The sequence below is a fragment of the Heliangelus exortis genome, chromosome Z, assembly GCF_036169615.1.
Source record: "Heliangelus exortis chromosome Z, bHelExo1.hap1, whole genome shotgun sequence".
Lineage (NCBI taxonomy): Eukaryota > Metazoa > Chordata > Aves > Apodiformes > Trochilidae > Heliangelus > Heliangelus exortis.
The window spans coordinates 46,179,898-46,202,092 of NC_092454.1; the positions used below are offsets into that span (position 1 = coordinate 46,179,898).

The 22,195-nt window shown below is 39.1% G+C and overlaps 1 protein-coding gene across 1 annotated transcript in view; it reads left to right on the forward strand.

Moving 5' to 3' along the window:
- Positions 1-22,195, forward strand: part of SLC1A1 (solute carrier family 1 member 1) — a 48,903-nt gene that overhangs the window by 20,909 nt on the left and 5,799 nt on the right. Inside the window, exons 3-10 of the mRNA XM_071730083.1 lie at positions 5,796-5,888; positions 7,666-7,780; positions 10,029-10,071; positions 11,989-12,096; positions 13,303-13,487; positions 15,203-15,310; positions 19,979-20,101; positions 21,900-22,094. Of these exons, the coding sequence (XP_071586184.1) occupies positions 5,796-5,888; positions 7,666-7,780; positions 10,029-10,071; positions 11,989-12,096; positions 13,303-13,487; positions 15,203-15,310; positions 19,979-20,101; positions 21,900-22,094 (970 nt within the window). The remainder of the gene's footprint in view (positions 1-5,795; positions 5,889-7,665; positions 7,781-10,028; positions 10,072-11,988; positions 12,097-13,302; positions 13,488-15,202; positions 15,311-19,978; positions 20,102-21,899; positions 22,095-22,195) is intronic.

Below are 22,195 nucleotides of genomic sequence, written 5' to 3' on the forward strand. Positions count from 1 at the left end.
TTCTGGGGTAGCAGCTGCCTCAGTAGTTTCCATTTCTGCAGGTCCAAGCAGTATACCTGTTGTGGTATGCTCTGTGACTGCAGCATCCCTAACAGGCCCTGTGCATCGCCAGGAGACACACAGGTTTCCATTCCCTGGGGAATCCCTGATGTGGTGTAACATACTCAGAGACTGTCTCTTGGGATCTCTGCATGGTCTTCTGCTGTTCTGTGTTTCTGGAGTCACAAGAACCTCTGAAAAAGCAGGTCTGTTGTATTAGTAAACTATTTACCTGGGCTCAGGCAGGAAACACACTTTGTCCCATTGTATCATGGATATTGTGCAAAGGACAGAAAACTTTTCAAGTAGTGTTAATGAGTTTTGCCTTCAGCTGTAGGAAGGGATGCTTGAGGTCCTGTCCCCACTGCTGTCCATGTGCAATCATGGGAGCAGGACAGACCAAAGAGTCATGGTCTATTAATGGACAAGGCTTTGTGCCCATCCTCTTTGGATTACTTCTGTCACAGTCATCTGCTCCTTTCCCATCAATATCAGTTCACCTTACGCAATCAAGACAGCCCTACATTATTTAATGTTTTAAATTATAGTAATAAAACTTTGAAGTGCACTTCTGGTTCATGGACCATGATTACCATCAGCTTTCAAGGGCGAAGAGCCCTAACACAGCAGCATCTGCTGTCACTGCCCACTGTCCCAGCTGTAGCACCAGGGGCTGCTGGTAGCACCACTGCAAATAGGTCTGAAGTGAGTTATTGTCTTTTGCTCTAATGCTCTGGAGCTCAGGAGGTAAACAAATCCACTATATAAAAGAGATTGCATTCACTTTTTTACTCCATTTGCCTGCGTGTAGACATGATGCTTGATTAAAAAAGGTAGTGTCATGTTTAAATTCTCTTTTTTTTAGAGTCTGGAAGGTAAAACTTGTCCACCTATATATTTTATCACCTGCAGTTTTGAGATAATTCAAGTTCTTTCAGTACTTCGGGTTTTCAGTATTCACTCCATACGTATTTCAGCTGCAACAGTGCAGGGGCTGTATTTCTGATGGCTGAATCTGATTTCTGTTATGAATCTTGCTGGCGTGTCCATCTTTGCAGATTGATGTGTCATCTTCCCTCTTAGAAGCTCTTACTATATTCCATCCAAAGAACATATTATCTCCTGAAGAGTCATTAACTTGAGATTATATAGCCTCTTAAGAGCTGTCTAGAGGAAAATTGAGCTTTTCCTACAAATGGTACTGTTTACAAATAAGATGGATGGAAGGCAGTATTAATACCTTCTTTCTATGCTTGTAGGCCACTAAACTCTAGGGAAAGAACAATACAGAACAAAGCACCAATACAGTGCTGCAGTGGTGATTATGCCACCTACCTACAGGGCAGCACAACAGCCTCTTGGCAAGCTGATATCCAGAGTAAGATTGTTTTGTTACATCTTACCTTAACGTCCTCCCATGTTATAATTACTTAATCCCTTTCATTCAGGGAATTCATTAATTTCTTAATCCCTTTCATTCAGGGAGTTCATTAACATAAGATATTCATTTCCCACTTATTTCTCCCTGCCACAATATATCTTGAGAGACTCAATATCACGGTGTCTTTGGGGCCATATCTTCTTCACTACCTGCTCTTCTCAGCCAGCATCTGACTCAGGACTTGCTTCCTAATGACACTTAGCTAGTTAGTTAGTGGGAGGCTAGGTACAATAGATGGCTCAGAACCCCAAGACACAGTAGACAAGAGGAAAAGGTAAAATTATATGAGATGTGTATGAAGTGAAAGATGATTGGGAATGATCTATAGTTAATAATAGACAGTAACATTTGACTTCTGTGCCTCAGCTGAACGACGATGTGTAGAATCATGCTGTCTGAGGCCCTGAATGTGAGTGGTATTTCAATAGACAATTGTGAGTTATGTTTTTGGTCCTGACAGTCTTGTTCATATGCAAAGGATGCAGTATTGCATTTCCTAGAGAATTCCAGAGCAGGGGGGTAAAGAGTAGATTTGCCGTGCAAATCCTTGCAAGAAAACAATAGTAACTCCCACTGAACCTAATCTGTAAATTCAGATTTCAGGGAGGATATGAAGAAAATTACTTTCAGGAGATTAGTCACAGGGTAAAGTTGTACAAGATTATTCCAAGTAAAGGGGCAGAATAGAGGAGAAAATGGGAAAGGGGAAAAAATCACAGATTAGTCAGAGACAGTTTCAATAAAGTATAGGCTCTGAATTCACCATGTAGGCTCTGGTCATTCTCCCTGGAGCTGTTATTGTCTGAACTGTACACAGCAGGGTTTTCCCTTTAAAAAATGATCATAGGCCACAGACAAAAGAATAGAGTACAACTTGCTTCCCTACTCTTCCTTGTTTTTCAGAAGCACTGAGAGAAGCATTCTTTGCTCAGGAAATGGAAAGGTAATGGTAGGATTGCCTTGCAAAAGCTGAAATCCAAAGTGGACACAGACACATCACCAAGAGACAGGATGTGGGGGGAAAGCTTTGATTAATTAGTGAATTTAACATGTATTCTATTCATACCCCTTCTCAGTCTTCAGGGAATGTCTCCTAGCGTGTGTTCCTGTAGGAAAATAATTTTGGACTGATGAGTACCAAAGGAGATTGCATAAATGATGCCAGGCACTTTGATCTCTCCAAACCTGACTTCATGTTCGTGAACTGTGTGGAATTCATGTGACGTCAGTGGGGACCTTCCCTTGCTGTGAAAAGGAAACCTTCCCACTTGTATCTATTATCCAACTATCAGTGACAAAATTTACATTGAAATAGGGTGAAATCTAATCCTATATATGTGACATGGAAAAAGAATGCAAATTTCTATTCATTTAGAATAGAGGAATAAGAAAATGTGATCTGATGCCTTTTAATACACTGTCAAAGGGAATTATGAACATCAGTCTCATTATTTACCCTCCAAATCCTTTTCTCAAAAAACAAAGGTGCATATACATTCCATATAGAGCATTTCATTTTGGTGGGGTTTTCAGGACCTGACAGAAGAAGGAGAAGGTGGAAGAGACTTAATTTCACTGATTGTTTACTCTTTTTATTCCTTTACAAGTGTCTGTGTTGCAAATTACATTAAAAAATGTCATAAAGAAAAAAATAGTACTAAGAACTTCATGTTGGTGACTAGAAAACATAAAAGCTGAAATGCAGAAGACTAGGCAGTTGATTCCCAAATTTGGCATCAGATATTAAAACCTTAACTCTGTTTGGCTAAAATAATATGGTCAGAGAGGTAGACTAACAAATTTTAACATAAAGCACCCGGTGCAACCTTATGTCTGTGGCACTTGTAGTCAGTGATGGATGCTTAATTCTCTAAATGCAAGCATGGTCCTGAATGCAGTTTTATTTCAGAGCACACCAGTTCTCTAAAGAAGAAAAGTACAAACTCTCATCCTCAGTCCATACTTGTACTTAATCAGTGATGTCTTCCTGAGTGATTTGCAAGTTTTTATAGCTGTTAGCAAAAAAGTGGAAGTGCTAACTGGGTTCTAGCACAGCTCACTGACTGACAGGAATATTACTTAGTTTAAAAATGCAGGGACAAAGTTCAGCCTTAATTATACCTCCATAGCTCCTGTGAGCATAACAGTTTGCAAAGGGATTTCATTTGGAGCCAGCTGAATGGTAGTCACAGGAACTACATGTCATATAATTGTGGAATCTCTCTATAATGGAGTAATCTAGGGAAATAATCTTGCATGATTATTAGGCTGTTGGCTGAATCAGCAAGACAAAAAAAATCTTAAAACAAGCTTTGTGAAGCATTTATGCATGAAAAGATTGTTATCTGACCTCCACTGTCTGTCTAACCAGTATTGGCAGTCGATACAACAAGTTTTAGAAGCAAATTCCATGCTTTCTAGTTTCTATAAACTTCATTAAAAGATGTGAAATTTTGACAATAGCAGTTTGTTTTCTTTTAAAAACATGATGTGGAGGCTTTTAAATTAGTATGTCAGGTGCAAAAGATTCAGCATTGACAGCCTTTGAAAACAGCTCTTCTATTGTGCACAAACACCCTTGTTTGTTACTACCCATTCTCAGAAGGTTTTTTTCCCCTTTTCCTTTTCCTTTTTCTTTTCCTCTTCCTTTTCCTTTTCCTTTTTCTTTTCCTCTTCCTTTTCCTTTTTCTTTTCCTTTTTCTTTTCCTTTTCCTTTTCCTTTTTCATGCTGTATTTTGCACAGGTGAGTGCACAGCAATGCAAAAGTCCTCCTTTCTGCCTGTTTTTTTCCCAGCTCCCAAGCTGACAATTTAAAATTATTGTCCAGATTCTAAATACATCCTGTTGTTTGTGCTAACAGCCTCCTGTAATATCTATGACATTGTTTGTTTTGTTTTCTGTGCAGTGGTCTGTATTCTCTTGCCATATGGATAGGTTTTTTACTATCCTTATTTGCTGTACAAATGAGACAGTCTTTACATCATGGTTTCTGAAGGTGTTTGTAGTTCTTCTGTAGTCAATCTGATTACATGCTATCCCATGAAAACCCCAAAATAGTCAAAGAGATGAAGTAAAATAACCTTCATTGTCCCTTCACCATTATGTTTTCATTTTGAGTAAAAATTAACAGAACAAGTAAGGCATTATGTGAATACTCTAGGCGTCAGCTGTTACTGCTGTCAGTGTAGCTTCTGAAAGAGACATAAGCACATGGTTAAAGTATGCTTACTAAGATGCCTTTTGAGCTCAGAGATCAGTAAGTTACATTTTTGTCAGAAAGATATTTTGATTTTTCTTCCTTAGTTTTTGAGACTTCCTTTTTTTTCTGCAAAAAAAACCCTTCCCTGAAGTTAAATATCCCTGTCATATTTTTGATTCCCTGTACAGGGGTATCTGGCCAGTTTTTGATAATCTGACTCAATAACATAAACTCAATAACAATAACATCTGATTCAATAAACATAAAAATATGAATGGATCACAAATATATAGTAAAGAGATAGCAGGGAATTATTAACTAGCATGTTTATAGACAGTCACATTTTGCAGGCACAAGGCTCATTTTACCCAGGTTACTGAATTGTACGTGTAAAGATATAACTGCAAATATTTTAAACGATTGAAAAATACTTCATGAGCTGTTTGATATAATACTGAAGACAAAAGTTAAGTTGACTTCAGTGTAACACTGCCCTCAGCAGTGTCCCCACTGCTGTTACCAAAAACTGCCCTCATGTCCTGGCAAGGACAGATGTGAGCAAAGGAGTGGAAGCAGCCCAGGCTTCAGAAAAGCTTCAGTAAATTTTTTTTTTTTTTAAATCTTAATCTGTTAATAAACATAATGTGTGCCTCTAAGCAACCAAATTCTGTATGTACCTTTGAGCAACCTGGAGTAACAGCCCTGCTCTGAGCAGCTCTTTTCCATGTTTTTTCATTTAAAAGCCAACATGTTACAGATCTAAAGATAGTAAAGCTATGAGTTAAGTGAATATGGAAATAAACTTTAAGATATTTTTCATAAACCAAAGATGTCTAGTTCATTACCAACACCAGGGAATCAGAAAAGCTCCATTATTTTTTTCTTAGGAAAAAATGAGGGAAACCAGGTTTGTGCAAAGAAGCAGAAACAAATCTGTGGGCCCACTACAGACACTTTCTGGAAGCACAACAGGCAATTAGGTACTTAGAAATGCCTTGAATAAGGAAAAAATTTCCTGCATAGAAATAAAGAGACAACAAAGAATTGCCTCCACAAAACCAGCAAGTTTTTTTAAGGCTGTTTTTAATCACTTTGCTTTTGTGTTTCTCTTTGCAGGTGTTGCTGCTTTGGATTCCAGTGTTTCTGGGAAGATTGGTTTGCGAGCAGTCGTGTATTATTTCTGCACCACAGTCATTGCTGTAATTCTAGGTACTCCGTGATACTGTAACTTTGAAAGTCCTCAGCACTGCCTAATTACAACTATGTAGCACTGTGACATTACTCATTTCCCAAGACAGGGAAGAAGGGAACAAGATGCTGAAAAGGGGCAGGAGTAATACCAAGCATCTTGACATATTTTTAGCCAGGTAAAGCGAGAAGTCAGTCCCGTGGTTCACAGTTGGGCTGTATTCATACCCAAGGTGAAGCCACAGGAGATATGTTTCAGTTCAGGGAAAGCCAAGAGCTGTCTGCTCAGGTAGAGGAACCAGCAGTGGGAAAGCTGAGAAAGTTCCAAAGGCCACTCTCAAATATGAACTGGATTTCCTCAATAGCAAAATGATAGATTGTTGATGATTTTCAGTTGCCAGAATGTACAGTGCCCCTCACCTAGAAGGTGACAGAAAATACTGCTTACTTCATTGTCTCACATCCTTCCTGGAAGGTTTTTATCTCCTCTGTCACTGCCAGGCTACATTGCTGCCTCTCTACAGCACACATTCTCCTCTTACAGGAGATTCATTCCCTACAAGCAACCTTGGAGTCTTCTGTATTTGCTTAATCAAACATATTCAGCCTTCTTAATTAAGAAACAAAATTAAGCCCTCCTCTGTCAGCTCTCCATGCTGTTTGTGGCTTATCTTTGTATTCTGTTGATCCTGAGTAAACACTGTGCATAGATATCACCCACTAAAAAAAAACCCATGTATTTATTTGAGAGAAAAATGTGACCCACTTGTAAAGCAGTATTTGACAATAGAAAAAGAATAACATACAGACATGTAAGGCCAGACTGATTTATAGAGATCACATAATTGAGAATAATGTACCCCTTTCAGGCTGTCTCATCTGACTGAAATTTTTTTATGTACACTTATCGAGGAAAATTAATAAAGACTAACTTTAATATGTATCTAACCCCTGAGAGAGGGGTTAAACCAGACATTGTGCACTGTATCTGTAACACTGTAGCGTAGGAGTTGTTTCATTGTGGGGAGTTACACAAATTCAGTTCTGCTTTTAATCACAGGTGTCATTAGAAAGCCTTGTTCCTGGCAAGTTGGAGGATAATCCAAATGCCTCTTTTTCCCTACACTGGGATTTGGTAGTTTAATTTGCTTTAAGTTTGTTGGAATTTGGCGAGAGAAAAAAAAAAAACAAAAAACCTGTACATTTGGAAAGGCATAGCATTTCATGTAATAATTCAAATTCCTGAGATGAAGCCACTAAAGTAAATGGAAAAATTGTCATTGATTTCAATATTCAGAAGGTCAAAGCTAGTATTTCCTTTCACTTGGGTAACATTATTGCTATTTATACAAAGAATCCTGTTGTACTTTGGCATGACAGGACAATGGACTTGTATCCATATCTGAATGCCACTAAAAAGAAGAGCTGCATAAGGGAAAAGGTAAATAATAATTCAAAATATTAGTATGGAGAGTTTGCAGAACACTTCAGCTGGAGCCCAGGTGAAGGAACCTCCCCTCTTGGTAAGCAGCACTGATAGTACCATACAAGCAAAAGCAAAGCTGGAGCACCCAAGTGCCAAGTCCAGTGGCAGTGCCTCCTTTGTTGGGGGAATCCACACGTTTAAGGGCACCACCTGCAGAATTCTCTTTTCTGAACAGCTGTGCGTGTGCACCCTGGGAAAGCATTTGGTTAGTTCAGCTCACAAAGAGTCTAGCTACACAGGGTACACTGAGGCAGGATGCACCAGTGCTTCTGCTTAGCACTGTGGGTTCTTCCTCTGTTTCTCCTTCTGCAGGGATTGTCTTAGTTGTGACCATTAAACCAGGAATGCCTCAAACAGCAAATGAGATCAACAGAGTGGGCAGCACCCCAGAAGTCATTACTGTTGATGCCATGCTGGATCTGATCAGGTGAGATTTTGTTTTTTAGTTTCCACACTCTTGTTGCAGAAGTCCAAACAAATGCTGATAAAGTTGTGATGTGTAATACAATAAGAATACTTTCTAATGTTGTTTGGATGAGTAAGGTGAGAATAACTGGTATTCCAACAGGTTAGACATTTCAGAGTCTATGCAAAGCAGGTTGTTTATAAAATTTCTCTTTACACCATAGGTTTTGGTTAATAAACCAGTGACAGCAAAAATTCCCTCCACAGAAAATTTGTATGCAGGATTTACATATTATGAAGAAAGTATGCAGAAAGGATGGAACAGTTGGCTGTTTACTAACTGGCACGTTCTGTCACCCTGCATAGACAGACACCTGAAATTACAGTGCTATGTTTCCCCTCCTCAGGGCAGGATGCAGAGCAACAGGTGCAGTATGCAAACCTTTGCTAGGGTTGCACAGTCAATGTGTTTGCTGTAACACCTGTACCTAACACACCCTTATAACGAGTCTTTCCCCATCAGCATCCTGGAAAATGATTGACACTTGAAGAGGTTAGAAGAAGAAAACCCATACAGAAGTCTAGATAACGTGTCTAAGAAACTAGAAAAAACTCACAAAAAAGGCTACATTTCCATTAGTGGCTAAGTATTTTCCTCAGAATTTTGTGGATTATGTTTTTTCTCCACCTGCAATGAATCTCTGTTCTTCCTCACAATTTCCACCCACTATTTTATTTTTGTAGAATTTTTACTTCATCATGTGAGAATCATCTGCAACAATCTAAAATTGGCTTTCTTGTCACTTTTTATTTTAGGGAATGTGTCTGGCATTTACAGATGCAGCTCTAGGCACAGCCTTCTTTGACATTGGTAAAACACACACACACACTTATTTGCATATGTATATATCTGCTTTGAAAGGGTCTACTTCTTCTTTAAACAGTAAATGTCTACTGTCATCTGGGGCATCTCTGCAGTAGCACAGGTCAAGGTAGATCTATTTGAGAATAACTCAATTTCTCTGAGATCTGTATGTAAGGTAGTTAAATGTCCTCGACCCCTCTGCCCCGTGTTCCAGCAATTCCCAGTTCTTCCCATCGTCCATCCCCTCCTGTGTGTGTATGACCAGAGGAGAAGTTCCCTGGGTACCTCATCTCATTCTTCATGGTCACTTGCACAGGAGTCAAAAAGAGGGACTGTGCATTATAAAACCTAATGCAGTCTGTTACCACCAACCTCCACATGAACATTTCTACACATATTCATGGGGCTGATGTGGTTCCATGCACAAAAACATTTTCCTGTAGTAAGAGGTGGTATGAATTGTAATTCAATTGTAAATTGAGGGTTTGTTATATTAATAGCTCAGCTTCTTTTAAACAGTGTAAGACTGTAAATTAGGAGTCTCAGATCTAAAATTCTCTTTTAAAGGGATTATACTTTTCCTACTTATAGTCATCAGATTTAAGATCCAAATCCAGACAGTCCTGTATAGATTAAGGTAATTCCCAGGCTTGTACAAGCTACTCTTGCCTTTGAAAATGTTTTGCAATAAAAACTTGAAAAATAAAGGCAGGAGTTTGTGAAAGATCTGAAAGGTAAGTAAAGATTTTTGCCGCAGTACATAAACTGCCTTTTTCTGCAGTGGCCTGGGTATTCAATTAATAGCCCATTAATGCTCTTTTTCTGCAATTGTTAGAACCTAACATTGGTGGTCAGAAAGGAAGCATACAACTGAACTGCACTGCAGTCTAATTTAGTAATATTTCAGCATGTGAAAATGGTTGGACACTCTGGAATACCCCATGGGAATCTTCCATCAGCCAAGACTAATTTCTGAATTCACAGCTACAACAGAGCACACCAAATATATGATTCTTCCAGCACAGTGTTTATAAGAGTGTTTGTGGGCTTTTAGCCAAATTTGACAAATCCTAGAAAAGCACTGTGCCCTTTAGTCTTCATGGAAATGATGGAGATGATGCAGCAGGGGCAAAAACCACTGGATTTTGTAGCTTACCAACAGAAATCACAAATGCTGAAAAATAAGCCCAAAAAATCAACAGTAGGAAAAGAGTCAACTGATCTTTCAGAGTCCTGAACATTAAATTTATTTGGACTTCATATCTGATGGTGCTAAATACACTCTTTTCTGGATGAAGAAACACAACCTGATCTGCTTATCAAGGAGCAGATTTCATAATTTCATTTATATAAAAACTTGTTCTTCGTATGCTATAATGTTGAAATGCATCTACTTTTTAAACAGGAATATGTTCCCAGAAAACCTCGTCCAGGCCTGTTTCCAACAGGTAAGTTTGAAAATTCCTCTTTGCTACTGTAGTTTTCATTGCTAACTACAAATTACTCTTTGTTTATATCCTCAAAAACTGTCGGGAAAGAATTATTTCTGAGAAGTCCAAGAGTAATTTAATCTCCCTTAGAACAACTTCTGTTGAGGCATCTCAGTTTCATTTTCATTACGATACAGAATCTGTTACCAGCTACTAAGTCCTTAACCATCACTTGAAAAAGGAGAGTTGGCTGTGTAAAACAAGCAATATCTTGACACGATTTTTCAGTTGAGACAGAGGTAGAAGAACTGTGTCACGAGGATCTATTGCCTTGTTGTCAAAAACCCCTCAGTGTCTGATCAAATCTGTGTAGCTTGGCCCTCACCCTTCTGTGTCTAAGAAGTAGTGCCCACTGCCAGACCTTTCTTAAGAAAAAGGCAACCAATTGGTAGAGTCTATTTGAGATATCTTTCAGAAAAAAAGAGATTTGCAAGATGAAAGAGCAAACTGCTGTCTATATATCAGATTTACTTCAGATTCAGTCATCTTTAAATATAAGTATAATGTAAATTGTTAACTACTGTAAATATAGCAAGTGGGTTTTCTGATGCTCTCTGCATCCCCTTTTTTGTCTTCCTCAGCAGCTGCCTACCAATATATCAGAGGTTTTTGTGTTAGGTAGTTAACCTTTCCCAGGAAACTGTGCTAACTGCCTTGCTATGTACAGCACTGATTATATTTCCAGTTTATAAAACTTCTTTGGGTAGTTTTTCTCATCTGTTATTTGCTGTCACATAGACAGCAAGAGCAGAGACAGGTTCTTTGATGGATCCTTGGCAGAATGACGACAGCACTAAAACAAAATGACAATTTTTAAAATTAAATTTTATTTTCTTAGCAGCATATGATGATTAGTTTAGCACAGAATCTGTAATCAGAATATAAGTATTTCTAAAGGCATATTCACTGTAGCACAGTTTAAAAATAGCACCAATTAACTTACGCTTTCTAATTGCTGGGACTCACTGCAGATTGGGTCAAATCTTAATACTTGGTTTGCTGTATCAACATAAGAATCATAATCTAGACTCAAAAGCATATAAAATAATACAAGTCACTCGGTCCTCAGAGGAAGCACATGATGGAGGTTTCCCTGGCCACCAGGGGGTCGAGATCTCAATGTCCAGTTGCAGCTCCAATGCAGATTTCCCCTTAACTTCTTGTAACTTCTTGATTTTATGGATAGTGATCTGGGTCCTGTTACAATTCCCTGTTCTGTGGTAGTGTCAAAAACAACACCAGGTTGGCCATGTGCCTGGGGCCATGGTAAGGAGGGAAGTAGCCTGGTCAAAAGGAACCTTGATGCTGGTAAGAAAGGGTCAAAGAAATCTGTTTAATTCATCTGCTTGGTACACAGGAACATCAGTGCCTGATTATGAGGGGAAAGGGGACTAATAAGTGACAAACTTGGGCACAGAGATGACTGTTTGCTTTTTTTAATGGTGTTAGTTGTGCTAATTAATGGTGTTGGTTGTGCTAACTGCACTACCAAGGGTCTAGTTGTATCAAGTGCATCTGCTCTCCAGACTTCTCCTGTGATGGGTTTCAGGGATTCTCTCTGGACACTTTGTCCCAGGAAGAAGTCCCTTTGCCATTGTCAGGAGCATGCACCATGAGACTGCACCAGATCCATAGAGCATGTGAGAGCCTGGAGAGCAGAATTCAAAGCATATTATCTGTGAATCACTTGTTTGATCAATACAGCATCAGAAGTATAGAACCATGATGTGGGGATATAATGTTTGCAACCTTCAAGGCAAATAGGTTCATTTTTCTCTAATTTTTACTGGACAACAGCTATGCCATTCTTCAATTTCCTCATGTTTCTTCTTTTTTTTTTTTTTTTTTTTTTTTTTTTTTCATAAATTTTTCCAGTATAAAACCAAACGTGAAAAAGTTCAAGCTACAGCTGGTGTGGATAAAAATAGCTCTGCATTTACAGAAGAACCTGTTACAGCAGCTACAACAGCAGCAGCTTCAGAGGTGGGACCTTTATTGTTGAATTTCTTCACAATATATGAAGTGAGGAGAAAGAACACAGAACATTTGGTTTAGTTCATGTGGTTAGTGATTGAGAAAAGGAAGCAAATGATTTTAGACAGATTTTAGCCAGAGCAAAAAACTTCTTAAGTCAATGCTAGAGGCAATTACGAGGATCTCCAAGTAGGCTTAAGAACAGAGGACTCCACTGGTAATTAAGCAGTCTAAAGACAGTAGGTGATGTGAGAGAATAATCATTTCATATAGTCCATTAAATGTATGTGCTAATGAACGCTCAGTTTGCCAAGAAATTAAAGAAAGCAGTCACTGTTGAAAGGCTAGGTGTGTATAAGCAGGAGTTTGAGTGCAATGAGATAATTGTTAGCACTGCAAAAAGACTGAATGAATTTATTTTTTTTTTTAACGGGGAGCAAAGCAATGGAAGGCATTTATTAGTTGTTTGTTATCTTGCTGTAAAGAAACAAAGCAAAGAGACATCTAAACAACCCTCTGATTTAAGGTGTGTAGAGCTTCTGGGTGTTGATGGTTTATAAAGCCTAAAATTGCTCTGAAGGAGAGAAAGTAAGGAACTCAGTAAACTGTGAACACAGAACCATGAACAGTACCAAATCAGTATGAATGTCACTATGCTGTTATGTGCATCCAGTTCTTCTATGAGTTATGCAATTTCACTAATTTCAGATGAAAGGTAGATTTTAAATTTAGGACAAAATTGGACATTATTGTCTCCATTCTTACACAATGCACTATTTATCTTAAATCCGGACACAAATCCTCAGGCTGCTCAGAAATGACCACAAAGATTCTATATCAGCTGTACTTTGTTCTCCACAGCAGGGAGTAAGTCTTGAGTATATTGGAGACACGATTGTGGATACCTACACCTTGACATACTTTGTGTCAGAAGTCTATAGAATGGGCATCATAAATCAAGGGGAGTTTTATCCCCCCACAGGTGTTCAGTCAGATCCTTGCATAGCTTTAAAATACAAAGCTTTCAAAGAGAATTTTGTTCTACCTTCACTCTAGAACTTGCCCACTTGGCACTGGCAGAAAGGCAGTCAGAGTACCTGAGGAAGAGATCTGTGTATTTTCAAAAAAAAAATCTAAATGTGTTTTCATTTTAGAACTCTTTTAAGAAAGTTCACTGTTTTCAGATAGTAACTTCTTCCTCTTGAATCTCCATAGAACAAAACCCAAGAATACAAAATTGTGGGCATGTATTCTGACGGCATCAATGTGCTGGGATTGATCGTCTTTTGTCTTGTTTTTGGTGTGGTCATTGGGAAAATGGGAGAGAAAGGACAAGTGCTGGTGGATTTTTTCAATGCACTGAATGAAGCTACTATGAAAATAGTTCAGATAATTATGTGGTAAGTCCAAAGGCATACTGGAATTTTTAACAACTTCTTTAGATGGCTTTTGTCATTTAAATGGTGGGAGCAGACTTATACTTCATGTTTGCTTTTAGTATTTTGCAGCAAATAACTTTACAAGAAAGGCTAATAAAAAGCTTCCTTTCTACAAAACTTGATCCATTTGAGGAAGGTGGAAACAGAACTTCCACTTACTATACAGTAAAGGAATAGTCATGTTGATAACCTGTTGAAAACCTGACTGTAAAAGTGTCACCATCCCGAAAATTTATTAATTCCTCTGATGGTGTTTAGTTGGGCTTCACAGCAATTCACAGAACTTTTTTTCCATGCAGAGCACAATTACAAACAATCATTTCTAGAGTTTGATTTTACATGTGGAGCACCTTGTGCCATATACTGCAGTACTCTGCTCATACCCACGTGTTTCACACAAACAGTAGCTTATCAGGTATGACCATTCCAAGGATTTTTTTTCCATCCCAACACACTGAGGTACCTGCAAACCAGTAAATCTCTCCAGAGTTACTGCCTTTAAAGAAAGGTAAATTAGCTTCTGCAGCTTGTCCTGTGCTAGGCATCTGCTTCGGTCCCCAGCTGAGTTACTGCCCCTCGAAACAGGGGCTGCCTCACTGCCAGCAAATTACCAGAATTAATGAGACCTGAGAGTTAGCACGTGCCACAGATACAGGATCCTACCCATAAGCTGACTGTCCCTTGGCTTGCATGTACCTGATGCTGGGGCTACATGCTCCCTCTCCTTCTGCAGGTCTAGGAGCTTTTGTCTCGAATAGGGCAGAGTTTGATGCTGGCACACGTGAGGAATTAGTTCCACAAGTTCAGGGTTCATCAGGAAGCAGGAGTCCCCGCTGTACATAGGGACAGGGTAGTATTTTATTTGTGGGTTAGTAAACACGCATTTTATAAATTAATAATTTATATTTTAAAATTGTTACATTTTTTAGATTCACAAATTTATAAATCCACTTACACTACTCCAGCACTGAAGTGGCAACTTTTGTCTGTGACAGACTGCTCTTTGGCACCAATTGGGATGCACCGGAGCTGGCGCTAGCCTTAAGTCCTGATTTTTGGCATGAATTTTCTGTAGGCAGTGGCCCACGCAGCTGTTCGTGTCTGTAAGGTCTTGTGTAAAGCTGACTCAGGGATGGGGCTGCCTCCAATTAGCAACAGGCTGATGGCTGTGCTATCCTAAGATAATGAAGTCACTCTTGTTCTGTGCAGGTGACCCACATACAGCCCCCAGTGCTACAGGGCAGCTGCTGTAAGCACAGGAGGCCTTTGCCACACGTGTGTGATTGCAGAATTCACAGATAATGGTCTCAGCCCTGCAAACTTCCACCTCCAAGTGAGCTTATGGCTATGCATAAACATTTGTTGCCGTAGGGCAAAGCCCACCCCCTCCCCAGCTACTGCATACTCTGTGGCACCAGGTCATAAATTACTTGCTAGACTGTACACAGGGTTGCATTTTTTCTGATTTTCTAATCTTTCTTCATCATATTGTAGTCCCACCGTAAGTGAATCGAGTCAGTTGGTACAATGGAATATAACAAGATCTTCAGTGTGTAACAGAATATAAAAAACAAAGTATCTGTTGTAAAAAGCTATACTGTGTGAGAAATGATGCCACGATGAGCATATAATATTTCTGAGAATGCATTTTTAGCTGCTTTATTCTTGTTTCCTAGGTATATGCCCATTGGTATTGTGTTTTTAATTGCCGGGAAGATAATAGAAGTTGAGGACTGGGAAATCTTTCGTAAACTGGGTCTTTACATGGCTACAGTACTAAGTGGGTATGTAATTTTGTTAAAGATAAAATTAAATGCGTGCAGCTTTTAGAGCTCAGTTGATTGCAACTCAGTTATCTATAACACCCAGTCTCTTCTAGGTCAGAGTCAAAAATTCTTGTCAGCGGAAATTATGTGAGGGTGCATGAGGATGTTTTGAATGCACATTTTCCTGAATGCATGTTTTGTTTTAAAAAGTCAATGCCTTGCATTCTAAAACAAAGCAAAACAAAACGACCCCTCCCCCCCCCAGAAAAACCCAAAACATGTTCTTGTATTCGTTATTTCATCTTCGTGTGGTGCTGAAACAGATAATATCATCATATTTTTGAGAGTAGCAATACCTCTGTTAGATAGTAGAAGAACTTGTGAAAGGGGGGGTGGGTTTGAGTTATGTTTTACTGGACATTGCCAGACTATTGAAAATGCACAAGTACCTGGATTAAGTTGTGAAGCTCTTCGTGTGACCTGGGGGCCCAAGGTGCAGCAGCACAGGCCCAGCTCCCTGCACAACACCAATGTGTAGGGAGTGCAGCACAGGATAAAGGATGCCAGAGAGGAAACTGATCTCATCCTACCTCAGTGCAGAGCAGGCAAGTGGCATCAGGAGGAGCCTTGGGAACTGCACTGTTAAATACTCCTTCAAGAAAAAAGGTAGCTGGTGAAGTTGCAAAAGCAGCAATTGCTATCTGGTGAACTTAGCCAAGCATCAGAACATTTTTTTCTATTATTTTTCTAGACTCTTGGGTGTGTAGAATATTCTGGAATGTAGGAGGTTGCACCTGCACAATGTGGAGCCTTGTAGATGTGGAGCCCTGCATGGGGCAACTTAACTGCTCCAAGTGATCTAGGTTATTACACTGTGTCATTATATTTCTCTGAAGAATATCCTGCAAAGAACCCATGTGAAAGATAAATGGACATTACAGTCTCAATAAATTAAATGCACTTAAATACCTATTTCAGTTCAGTGAAGAGCACATCTTCCAGGCTATATTAGTTCATTGCCTAATCTCCTACTCCTATAATTCCTTCATTATACTAAGGATTTATTAATGTTATTTATTAATGTCTAGAGGCTAGATCCAAAGTTGTTCAAGAGCTTCTTTCTCCCCACATTATGCATATGCATGCTATTCTTCAGGTGCCATTTACACTCTTTCTAATGATAACCAAGTAGAGAGAAGGGCAATATATTAGTCTTAAATGCAAAATTCTCTATAAATAAACACAAGGATATATATATTTTTTCATTAATCTTTGCTAGATAATCATGTAGTTCAGTCTTATTCATAAGCTAGTATGTTTGGACTAGCTATAAAAAAATAATTTTTAGATATAATTTCTGAGTAAAAATTACAGCTCCAGAAATAGGAATGAATCATGACTATATCAAAATTGTACAGACATGAGTGCAAGTTATATTTGTTTAATGCATAATGTGGGGTTTTTTGTGAGTTTCAACTTGGAAAAGAAATAAAATATTTAAAAGATGTAAGAGTTGATGTTTACCAAGAAACTCTACATCGAGACACTAATCATTTCTATATAAATTAGAAGTGAAAACATGACCACAAGTTATGTAAAGATAATTCATAGAACGATACTCTGTCAATTTGTAGGTTTTCTATGTTACTAACTCAAATTAACTCAGTGAAGAAATATAGTGGATCGATTATTACTATCCTCTGATTGTAGTTTTTACAACAGACAGAAAGTTTTCCAGTTTTAATCTCATAGTAGTTTTTATGACTGTTTACCTATTAATATTCACTGTATGTACTGTGACAGGACCTATCTTCCTTAAGATGTCTGTGAAGACACAGTGCTTTCTCCAGAGTACTTCAATTGCAAATTAAACTACCACTGCACATGCTGCTTATCTGGTAACCATGGGTTTCACAGGAATAAAAATTCTAAGCAGGTGCCCAGGTGCCATTAAAAAGATTGCATATAGTAATGGTGCCCACCTTTAAATCCTTGGAGGGAAAAAGTCTCTGTGCTACCATACATGGCCTTGTACATGCCATGGTTTACCCTGATGGCTGCTGGGGTAGATCTCTGAAGCATTTCCATCTCTTATGGGATGCTCTGCAGTGGGTGGTACTTCAGGTGTTGTGGAGAACACCAAAGAACAGCAGCATTTGTCTGCAAAACTGACCATCAGGGAGTGCACTTTTTAATCAGATCACACAAGCCAAGATTGCACAAGGCTATAGGCTGCATGGAAGAGGTGCTTGTTCAACATTTTCCAGCCTGCAAGAACAACCTTTTCCCCTACCCCTTTGCAAACAAGAAAAGCAGTATTCTTTCCTTGTTTTGATTTCTTAAACATGAGTATTCCCACCATTTTTTTTTCATCCTTATATTCCTGACCTCTTCTGTTTGCGGTCTGTTTTGTTTGTTGGCATCCTCTGAATCTCTGTCATCCTCCGTTTAAGACAGATCCTGAGAGTTAAAAGTCATCTTAAGCATATTCCTTGTATGCCCTATCAAAAAAAATGTGAAAGTGTGGAGCCCGATGTTTCTTGTTCTCCTTCTCCTTTACTTTAACTTCCTTCTCCAACTCATCTGCTAGCTCACCTTCTACCCTGCTTTATTATTCATGAGGACATTCACCTCCTCAGCCCCACCAGCTCTCACCCACCACTGCTCAGTCTTTGTGTCTCATTCAGATCACCATGAGTCAACAGACTTCCCCCAGTGCCTCTGCTCCAGCTGACCACTAGATACCTTCAGCCTCTCACTTTTAATTGTGGCATTGTCAGCATGAAGACATATTAGCAGTCACAGCAGAGGAAAATCAGAGTAAGAGGCATAAAAGTGTCAGAAGACTCCGCGTGGGGTGGAATTATAAAAACAGAGTTGGCAGCAAGCATACTCCCTCTTATCTGTGCCATGTCTGGATGTTAAAAGGAATGACAGTCTGGGATTCTGAGGGGCAAGATTCTTCCTGTGTCAAAATTAAGCACTAGAACAGAATTTCTCTTTTCAGTTGCTGATTACGACTTTTGGTATAAAAATTTCTGCTCCTTACTATGAGTTGCATTTTATGCATGAAAATAAGTATTATTTTTTATTTGTTTAATAAAAAATCAGTTGTAGAAAAGCAGATATGCACATATAGTTTATTTTGGATAATGACATGCTCTTGCTGCCACTAAAAAAGTGCAGATCAAGATTTTTCAAAATACCTAGTTGGAAGTTAGTGTGCTGCTAGATGCAGACATACTTGCAATGTTTCCTTTAATCAAGATTTTGTTAGGGCACCACATGATACCCATGCCATTTTATGTTTTTTCTGTATGTTCTGCAGAATTCCATTTGTTCTCAGGCACCATTGTAAAAATTGTTAGGTTTCTTTCTAGAATTCTTCACAAAAATTTATCAATAAATTTGCATGCTTTTACTTACATTTCACTAAATAAGTAGTTTGTTCCCATACAGAATGAAAACTTTATTGGCTGTTGCTTTTAAAAAGGCAGTTTTTCTAGGGACACAAATAGTGATGCTTTTGTGAATTTCTGTACTGTGGCTACAGCTCTCATAATTGCCTGCTTTTGGCAGAACAAATGGTACCATGATTAATCTCTGTTATCTGCTCCGAAGTCAAAAAGCTGTAACAACACAGTAATGTTCCAAAGAATATCTTTCAAGGACAGAATGAAAATCCCAAGTTCATACATGACGAGAGTTCTAGGCTTTATATTTCCAGGCTATGATAATTTCTTTTCCCAAGAACAAGAAGCTGATGCTTGTGACCTTAGAACATCCAAAATATTTCACAGATCCCTCACATATATTTAGTTTCAGATATCCTCACAGGAGGCTGTTTACCTCTAATCTTAAATTCAACAAAGCTCTGCATTCATACACAATCATGATTAATGCAAAATGTTCAAAATTAATAAACAAGTTGAAGGATGACTTAGTCCCTGAGACTTACCCAAATATCCAGGCTACAACTGAGAAGCAACACCAAGAGGACAATGGGATCCTTCACATGTCAATACACTTAATTTTGAAAATCAGTATTTCAGAAGTAGCTTAGCATTTTACAGTATTAAGGACGGTGAGACTGGATATATCTCATTTGTACAGTCTGAAATAACCCACTGTGTTTTAATTGTAGTCCTCAGCTTACACAGTTTTCCAGAAAGTAAGTGTAGATTTTTTTACAGGATCATGTTTGAATTTTTTGCAGAAAGATGTTGACTTCATGTCTGTGACTGGGAATCATATTTACTTTTAATTTTAAATGTGCTTTATAATAAAGGCAGATAAACTTAGAAAAATATTTTTCTTTGTTTTTCTGACCTGTCTCAAGTCTGCTTTGTAAGGACTTGGCAAGGGTGGAATGTTTTACTATATTTTAAATAACTCTCTGCATATAATTTTAAATACTATTTATTACTTCAGTTTTGTCATCTTTATCAGTTTCCGGTGTATATAAGTTAATCCTTACTGTGCCTTGGAAAGAGAGACAATTAATAATTTCTCCCTTCCAAAGGGAAGTGTAGAAGAGCATTATTCTGCATTTTGTTAAGATGGTTTTGAACATTAAGGTCATTAAAGTGTACTTGTGGACAGAGCTAGATACCTCTTACCACTGTCATATTAAAACAAGACAACATGGTGGATCTCTTTGTTTACCTTGTCCATTTTATTTTGCAGACTTGCAATACATTCCACTATAATTCTACCACTGATCTACTTAATAATAGTAAGGAAAAATCCTTTTCGGTTTGCCATGGGGATGGCTCAGGCACTTCTGACGGCCCTCATGATTTCTTCCAGGTAAACAAAAGAAATATTTATTTTCGTAGAATTATAGGAAGGTTTTGGTTGGAAGAGACCTTTAAGATCAAGTCCAACCATTAACCTAGCACTGCCATGTATATCACTAAATCATGTCACTAAGCACCACATCTACACGTCTTTTAAACACCTTCATGGATGGGGACTATACCACTTTCCTGGGCAGCCTGCTCCAGTGCCTGACAATCCTTTTGGTGATGAAATTTTTTCTAAAACTTCCCTGGCACAATCTGAAGCCATTTTGCTTCATTCTATTGCTTGTTACTTGGGAGAAGAGACCAACCCTCACTTGCTACAACCTCCTTTCAATGAGTTCTACAGAGCAATAAGATGTTCTCTCAGAACCCCAGTTCCCTCAGCCACTCCTCATAGGACTTGTTCTCCAGACCCTTCACCAGCTTGGTTGCCCTTCTCTGCACACACTCCAGCAGCTCCATGTCTTTCTTGTAGTGAGGGGTCCAGACCTGAACACAGCACTCAAGCTTCAGCCTCACCAGTGCCGAGTACAGGGGCACCGTCACTTCCCTTCTCCTGCTGGCCACACTATTCCTGGTACAAGCCAGGATGCTGGTGGCCTTCTTGGCCACCTGGGCACACTGCTGGATTATACTCAGCTGCATGTTGACACAGACCCCCAGGTCCTTTTCCTCCAGGCAGCTTTCCAGCCACTCTTCCCTAGGCCTGTAGTTTTGAGTGGGGCTGTTGTGGCCTTATTCAACCTCATACACTTGGCCTCGACCCATCAATTCAACCTGTCCAGGTCCCTCTGCAGAACCTTCCTACCCTCAAGCAGATCAACTCACCCACCCAACTTGGTGTCATCTGAAATTTACTGAAGGTGCACTTGACCTCCTTATCCAGATCACTGATAAATATATTAAAGAGAACTGTCTCCAGCTGAGCCCTGGGGAACACCACTTGTGACTGGCCACTGTTCTCCATTAACCACAGCTCCTTGGGCCCAGCCATCCAGGCAGTTTTTCACCCAGCAAAGTTTATGCCTGTCCAAGCCATGAGCACTCAGTTTCTCTAGGAGAATATTCTTGGAAACTGTGTTGAAGGCTTTGGTAAAGTCTGGGGAGACAACATCCATAGACTTTCCCTCATCCACTGAGTGGATCGCCTTGCCATGAAAGAGATCAGGTTGGCCAAGCAGGACCTACCTTTCTTAAGCCCATGCTGACTGGGTTTATGTTGTCTGTTTGTCCTGTACGTGCCATGTGATGGCACTCAAGATGCCATACAGTAACGTATGCAGTAGCAATAGCATTGTTTGTGCTCTGATTTCATCACTGCTGTATTACACACCCTGATTTCATAAGAACAATTCTAAATGCCCTGCAGGTTTAAGTGTTACTTTAATCTTTACTTCTGTGGTACCTATAGAGCACTATAGATTGCACTGACTTACACCAAATAGAGTGCCCCTCCCAGAAGGAGACAGTTCTTTGCCATCCGTTTCCTTAGTCAAAGTCTTGCTAGATTTTAAGCTGCTGCACTGTTTCTATGATAACATAACATATAAATTCACATAATGTGAATTTTACCATGTAATTTTGAGGCTAATTCACATTTTGTTATTTCTCCCCATAATTAGAAGCTGTAACAAAAGTTGCTTTGGTTTATGAACCAACTCTCATTTTCGTGGTCCAGCCTTCCTGCCTGTCTTAGACGTTTGTTTGACTCTTAGAGCAGTTTAGGCTCTGAGGAAAAGGAAAGCCAGGGGAGATGATATGCTGTTGCCTGTTCTTACTTTGTGTGTTTATTTGTGTGCCAGCTCAGCAACTTTGCCTGTCACCTTCCGCTGCGCGGAGGAGAAAAATGGCATCGACAGAAGAATTACCAGGTTTGTTCTTCCTGTTGGAGCTACCATCAACATGGACGGCACAGCTCTCTACGAAGCAGTGGCAGCTGTATTTATTGCACAGCTGAATGACTTAGAGCTGGATCTTGGCCAGATAGTTACCATTAGGTAAGACTAAAGGCATCACATGCATCTTGCTGGAGGTGTTTTTGTTTCACTAATGGTATATTAACTTTGGATGAAGGTAATGGGAAAGCTGCAGATATCAT